Source organism: Penaeus vannamei, unplaced genomic scaffold, assembly GCF_042767895.1.
Source record: "Penaeus vannamei isolate JL-2024 unplaced genomic scaffold, ASM4276789v1 unanchor616, whole genome shotgun sequence".
In the NCBI taxonomy this organism is placed as follows: domain Eukaryota; kingdom Metazoa; phylum Arthropoda; class Malacostraca; order Decapoda; family Penaeidae; genus Penaeus; species Penaeus vannamei.
In genome coordinates, this window is record NW_027213620.1 from 72,501 (window position 1) to 80,000 (window position 7,500).

The following is a 7,500-nucleotide window of genomic DNA, read 5'->3' on the forward strand; positions in this document are numbered from 1 at the left end:
TCTATATATCTCTGCATCTCTATGGATATAGATATAGATATAGATACACACACACAAACACATAATTATGCATATATATATACATACATACATGCATGCATATATATATTTATTTATATATATATATATATATATATATATATATATATATATATATATATATATATATATATATATATATGTGTGTGTGTGTGTGTGTGTGTGTGTGTGTGTGTGTGTGTGTGTGTGTGTGTGTGTGTGCGTGTGTGTGTGTGTGTGTGTGTGTCTGTGTGTGTGTGTGTATGTATCTACATCTATATCTAAATCTACAGAGATACAAATAGATAGAGATAAACACACTCACACACCTAAAATATGTGTATGTGTGTGTGTGTGCGTTTGTGTTTGTAAGTCCGTATGCACACAAATCCAACTCTTAAATTACTCACAAACACACAGCAACACATTCTCCATTCGCCGCATAAAAACCTTTCCCGATAGCATGAGTCTAGATTATCGGATGAACTAAATGTCACGGACTCGAAATACCAGACTTCCGTGTCGTGAATAATTGAACCGAAGTCGCTGGATTACGAATTACGAAGCTTTCAGATAAATCTATTTTGTTTTAGCGCCTAAGAAAAGATGTATATGACTATGATTGATTAGGTTGGAATCAATATCACCATCTTTAATGCCATTAGCAAAGATTTATAGCTATTGATATTGTAATCATGTATCTTTGAAGTGAATAACTCAGGCACTGTATTATTTCTATAAATTACTTGCTGTTTCTACATTTCGTTGGATGAGTCTTAAGAATAAGGAAGTGAAATGTGGCGTGCAGCCCCGTAGACTTCTTCACCAGCTTTATTCATTGTTTTCTGCGGATGATCCCCTGGCTAAGAAAATCGAATAGACGTATCTAGAACACTGCCATAAAGATATAACATTTCTAAATCACAAAAAAAAGATACAGTTCCTCAAGATAAGAAGTTTACGAATAGAGACCAAAAGCCCAAAATCTACTTTCAAGATGAGGAATATTTGCATGGTCAGCCGTCGTTTGGCTTAATTGCCCATTATCGTGAAGTGCAACTTAATTACCCTCTTATTTCTCAGTTTCTTATGCATGATTCAGTACCTCACGTGACCTTCAGTGACTTCTCACAACTGGGTTACGTGTAGAAGTTGATTAACTTGAAGATAGAGAGGGAGTAAAAACAGAGAAAGAAAGAAGGGGGGAGAGAGAAAGAAAGAGGGGGGAGAGAAAGAGAGAGAGAGAGAGGGAAGGGAGGAGAAAGAAAGAAAGAGAGAGAGAGAGAGAGGTGGTAGAAAGAAAAGGAATGAGAATCAGAGGGGTGAAGCGAGAAAAAGAGAGGAATAGAGACCGAGAGAGGGAGAGAGAGAGAGAGAGAGAGATAAATCAATGCCATAATCTTCAGGTAGAATACAAACAACATTGTTACAAAAAAAAACAAAAAGAAATCAATAGATTGCTTATAAACCGGAGTCAACGCGATGGGCCCCAAACACCAAAACTCTACGGGGTTGCACACCACGTTTCACTACATTAAATGACATATTCCCCTTTCATCATGTATAGTTACTGTAATCACAAAACACTGTACTCTGTCGATTGTATGTGAATATATGTTGTAACACTCTGTAATCACGATTGCCCACGCCTCAGCAGTTAGCCAGGGTGATAAATAAACTTACTTAAACTTAAATCTTTATATCCAGCTCTTGTACAAAAGCTGACGAACATCTGCATGAATAACCATCGTATAAGGCAGTATTATTCATTCATTGACGCGATGAATAATATGATTACTCAGGAAATGGTGACATAACAGATGAGGGAGAGAAAGAAAGAGTAAGGGAACGAGAGTAATGTATGTGTGTATGTAGATAGATAGACTGATGTATTTATATGCATATGTATAGGCATATATATATATATATATATATATATATATATATATATATATATATACATACATATATACATTCAACAAAGCCAAAAAAAAAAAAAAAAAAGCTAACCATAAACATCAGTTTCTAATGGGACACAAAATATCACATTTCAGAAAGCCAGATCAATACACCGAACGCAACCAGGAAGTCATCGCACGAGGGCTAATGTCTAGAAGTCTACGGTACCAAACGCCACATTTCACTACCTTTCATAATCACGGCACTGCATGTTAAACGATGCCTGAGTATAAGCTCGCAATATCTGCATGATTCACCATGTCGAGGCTTAATTGATGAGTTCATTAGCATGAGCTAGTTAGCCATCTCCTCCCAGGAATGATTCAAAGGGTATTTTAAATTTGATTGATTGCACTTGACGTTAATTATGCGAGGAATCGGGTGATTATTCTGTACATGATGAGGGTGATATAAAATAATTGTGAGACATTGAAAAGCCCTTGAGATGTGAGAAGAGAGAGTGAGAGTGAGTGAGAGAGAGAGAGAAAGAGAGAGAGAGAGAGAGAGAGAGAGAGAGAGAGAGAGAGAGAGAGAGAGAGAGAGAGAGAGAGAGAGAGAGAGAGAAGAGAGAGAGAGAGAGAGAGAGAGAGAGAGAGAGAGAGAGAGAGAGAGAAAGAAGAACGAAAGAAAGAGAGAGAGAGAAACCCAAAAGAAAAAAGACCGAGAAACAAACACGCAAAAACAAAACAAACAAAAAGACAGAACAAGCAAACACAACTACGCAAAAAAACAAAAAACAAAAAAAACAAAGAAAAAACAAGGATAAGAACAATAACACCACCACCAACAATAACAACAACAACAATATTAACAACAATAACAACAACGACAATAATAAAAACAATAACAATAATAATACCAACAACGACAATAATTAAAACAACAACAATAACAATACCAACAACGACAATAACAATACCAACAACAACTACAATAACAAAAACAACAACAACAATCATCATAATAATAAACTAACCGTCGGCCCATCGATAAGTGGGGTGAGTTTCTCTCTGGTCGTGAAAACGGGTTTCGTAAGGCCACCTCGAGATGCGGGACTGAAGAAGTACAGCGACCGCCCGCCCACTTTCGTTCTGGCGAGGAGAGAAGGGCGTGAAGGTGGAGATGGTGGGCAATTGCGGGGGTTAGGTTGGGGGTGGGGTGGGTTGGGGGAAGGGGGTTGTGTGTGTTTGTGAGGGAGGAAGGGTGTGTTTGTTTGTTGGTGTGGGTGGATGGGTGGGAGGGGGATGTGGGCGTTTGTGTGTGTGCGTGTGAGTGTGTGCGTGTGAGTGTGTGTGTTACGTGCATGAGTGTGTACATGCGGGTGTGTGTGTGTGTGTGTGTGTGTGTGAGTGTGCGCGTTACGTGCATGAGTGTGTACGTGCGTGTGCGTGTGTGTGCGTGTGCGTGTTACATGAGTGTGTACATGCAGGTGTGTGTGTGTGTGTTACGTGCATGAATGTATACGTGCCCGTGTGTGTGTGTGTGTGTATGAGTGTGCATGTTACGTGCACGAGTGTGTACGTGCGTGTATGTGCGTGTATGTGTATGAGCATGTAGGTGTGTGTGTGTGTCCGCGAGAGGGTACTCTTATAAAGATTAATACACGGAGGCAACATAGCTCAGACACATGAAAGCGCCTTTGCTTCATCCTTTCTCTCTCAGCTCTCCTGTCTCGCTCCCTTCTTAATCCTCTCACTCTCTCGCCGTTTTCATTCCCCCTTCTCATCCCCAACTCTTCCTTCTCCTACTCCTTCTCTTCCTCCTCTTCTTCCGTCTCCTTTCATTCTCTTTCTCTTCCTCCTCCTTTTCTTTTTTCTTCATCTCCCTCTCCTTCTCTTACTCCTCTTCCTCCTCTTACTACTACTCCTCTTCCTCTTCCTCTTCCTCTTCATGCTCTTCCTCCTCCTCCTCCTCCTCCTCTTTCTCTTCCTCTTCTTTTTCCTCCTTCCCTTCCTCCTCCTCTTCCTCTTTACCCTTCATCTCTTCTTTCTTCTTCTTCGTCTCCTCCTCCTCCTCCTCCCTTTTCCTTTTCCCACTCCTTCTCCCTCCTCATCCTCCCCCTCCTCATCCTCCTTCTCTTCCTTTTCCTCCTCCCTCTTCCTCCCTCCCTCTACTCCTCCACTCAACTCCTCCTCCTCCACTCCTCCCTCTCCTCCCTCTACTCCCGTCGTCCTCCTCTTCCTCCTCCTCGTCCTCGTCCTCTTACTCCTCACTCTTTCTCTTTCTTCCCCTTCCTCCTCCCCTCTTCCTCCTCTACTCCTCCCTCTACTCCTCGTCGTCCTCTACTCTTCCCTATCCTCCTCTTCTCCCTCTACTCCTCCCTCAACTCCTCCTCCTCCTCCCTCTACTCCTTCTTCGCTTCTTCCTCTTCCTCTTCTTCCTCCTCTTCCTCCTTCTTCGCTTCTCACTCAACGATAATCCCGGATATATTTTTTCCACTCCATTTGCTTCAACATTTCGCGTTTTATGTTGAGCCTTTTAACGTCATGTCATTGCATCGATCTCGTATCCTATGCCTGTTTCGTTGTTTTTTCTTGTTTTGCTCTATTTCCTCTTTCGCTTGTCTGTTTATTTGTGTGTCTTGTCTATCTACTTCTTCTCTTTCTCTCTGTCTATCTTTTTCTTTCTTGATTTCTCCCTCTCTCTCTCATCTCTCTCTCTCTCTCTCTCTCTCTCTCTCTCTCTCTCTCTCTCTCTCTCTCTCTCTCTCTCTCTCTCTCTCTCTCTCTCTCTGTCTGTCATCTGTCTACTCTAGTTCTTCTCTTTCTCTCTCTATTTCTCTCTTTCTTTCTTTCTTGATTTCTTTCTTCCTCTCTCTCTCTCTTTTCCCATCATGTTTGCTCTTGCTCCTTTCTGTTCTCTCTTCTCTTCCCTCGTGCCTCGTATCTGTTATCTTTTCTCTCTGTATTTCTCCTTCTCATCTCTCATGATTTATATTCTCTATCCATTTTTTTCTATCTGCTTATTATATTACTCTATTTAATTGAATCTTTATTACGATTACTTTTCTAATACACTCTGATACGTTTCATTTGAACTTTATTTAATTAAGTAATTTAGGATTGACTTGTTCATTGTTAACTGAATGATTAATAATTCAACAGCAGTTGTAAGTGAATTTTGTTTATATTATATGTGTCAGACGCATCCATCGGAGTTTATTAGTAGGTCAGAAGTTATGTATTTAGTCCAATAATGCTTTTAGTATATATGTTCACATCATTTATGGATTCCATGGAATATGATTTACCAGATAGCAAAAGATGTAATAACATGCATTTATGTATTTCGTTTTCAGAGGTATGCCGCTTTTCTATCGCATAATATATCCATGTACGGTATTCTGGCTATGCTTATGCAATGCCAATGATAACCATCAAAGAATTCACAGTACCGTGCACTTTGCTGATATCCGGACACGTATGAATTGTTTATCATCCTGATTCCGAGCAGAGAGAGAGAAGTTCGTGTCCGTTTTGTGGCTATTTTGTTATCATTTAAGTCCGTTTTAATAGGAATGTTAGAATGTAGGTTTGTGGTGCGTGTGTATCGCGTGGATCAGACGTGGACTTGGGGAGTTGTAGCTCGAGGTAAACAGGAAATTTTGGTTTATTTGATTCTGATGAGTAAATGACAAGGAAATGGCTGGTTCTCCTATAAATAGATTTCTTCCTCGTTGTTACTCCTCACCGCCCCCCCCCCCCCTTCCCTCTTCCTGTTCCCTTCCTTTAACCCCTTCCTCATTCTCCTCTACCCTTCTTAACTTTATTTGTCCTCCCCTTTTTTATTTTGAATTCCTATTCCCTTCCTCCTCTTTTCCTCCTCCTCCTTTTTCTCCTTCTCCTCCTCCTTTTTCTCCTTTTCCTCCTTCTTCTCCTCCTCCTTTTCTTCCTCCTCCTCCTCCTCGTCCCTCTTCCTCCTCCTCCCTTTACTCCTCCTCCTCCTCTTCTTCTTCCTCCCTTCCACCTCGTCCTCTTCCTCCTCCTCTTTCTCTTTCTCCTCCTCCTCCTCCTCGTCTTTCTCTTCCTCCTCCTCTTTCTCTCTTCTCTCCTCCTCTTCCTCCTCTTCTTCTTCCTCTTCCTCCTCCCCTTCCCTCTTTTTAGCCTCTACCTCCCCTCGCCCTTTTACCCCTCGCCTTACCTCGTCCCCTCTTTAGTACTTTCCTCTGCTTTTCACCTTATCACGCTCCCCCTTTTATCCTCCTCCCTCTCATTATCCCCTCCCTCCCCTCACCCCCATCTAATGTTACGTGCACCGCCACCTTACTTCTCCACCTCCCACCACCCCCTCCCCCTCTCTATCCCCCACCTCCCTCACCGCACGGGATCTATCACCTCATCTTACTTCACCTTCCCTTACTCTCCCCTCTTTCTCAATCACCCTCCAACACCTCCCTTCCTTTTCCCCATCCGAGTCGTCCTATCCCTGTCCTCCCTCCTTATCATCCTCCTCCCTCCTCCTCCTCCTCTTATCCTCCTCCTCCTCCTTTCCCTATCCTCCTCTTTATCCTCCTCCTCCTTTTCCCCCTCCTTTCCCCCCATCCTCCTCCTCCTTTTCCCTATCCTCCTCTTATCCTCCTCCTCCCTCCTCCTCCTTTCTTATCCTTCTCCCTCCCTTTCCCCATCCTCCTCCTCCTTTCCCTATCCTACTCTTATCCTCCTCCCTCCTTTTCCCCTCCCTTTCCCCCATCCTCCTCACTCCTTTTCCCCATCCCTCCTCCTCCTTTCCCCTATCCTCATCCTCTTATCCTCCTCTCCTCCTCCTCCTCCCTCCTCCCTCCCCTCCTTTCCACATCCTCCTCTTATCCTCCTTTCCCTCCTATCCCTCTCTCCTCTTATCTCTCCTCTTCCTCCTCCTCCTCCTTCTTCACTGCCTTTTCACCATTTCATTCCACCGCTACCCCCCCCCCCCCACCTCTCCCCAACCCCACCTTCCTCACACCACCTTCCCCAATACCACCTCACCACCCTTACCCATAATCTCCCTTTCCTCTTCCACTTCCTCCACCCGCTCCTCTAGCTCCCTCACTCCACCATCCACACCCCTCCCCTCCACCACACACTACCTCCCCACCCCTTTTCCCCTGACCCCTCTCTCTTCTTCCTCCCCTTTTCCCCCTTCTCCCCTCTTCTATCCCCCCACCTCCCCCCTTTCCCAATCCCCCTCCCTTCCTCTCCCTCTCCTTCTTTCCCCAATACCCACCTCCCCCTCCACTCTCCCTGTTCTCCCTATCCCCCCCACCCCACCTCCCCTCTTCCCAGTTCCCCCCTCCACCCCTACCTCACTCCCTATCCCCCTTTCCCCCTCCCTACCCCACTCCCCTCTCTCCCCTTCCCCCACCTCCTCCCCTACTCCCCCTTTCCCCCACCAAACCCCTTTCCCCACCCACCTACACACACCCTCTCCCCATCCTTTCCCCCCTACCCACCCCTACCCCTCTTCCACCTCCCTCTACCCCACCTCCCCTCCCCTCCCTACCCCACTCCCCCTCTTTAAACCCCCTCTTCCCCCTCCCCACTCCTC

General features: G+C 44.4%; 1 protein-coding gene across 1 annotated transcript in view; it reads right to left on the reverse strand.

The window, feature by feature from the left end:
• Positions 1-7,500, reverse strand: part of LOC138861039 (uncharacterized) — a 28,424-nt gene that overhangs the window by 20,564 nt on the left and 360 nt on the right. Inside the window, exon 2 of the mRNA XM_070119760.1 lies at positions 2,954-3,068. Within this exon, the coding sequence (XP_069975861.1) occupies positions 2,954-3,068 (115 nt within the window). The remainder of the gene's footprint in view (positions 1-2,953; positions 3,069-7,500) is intronic.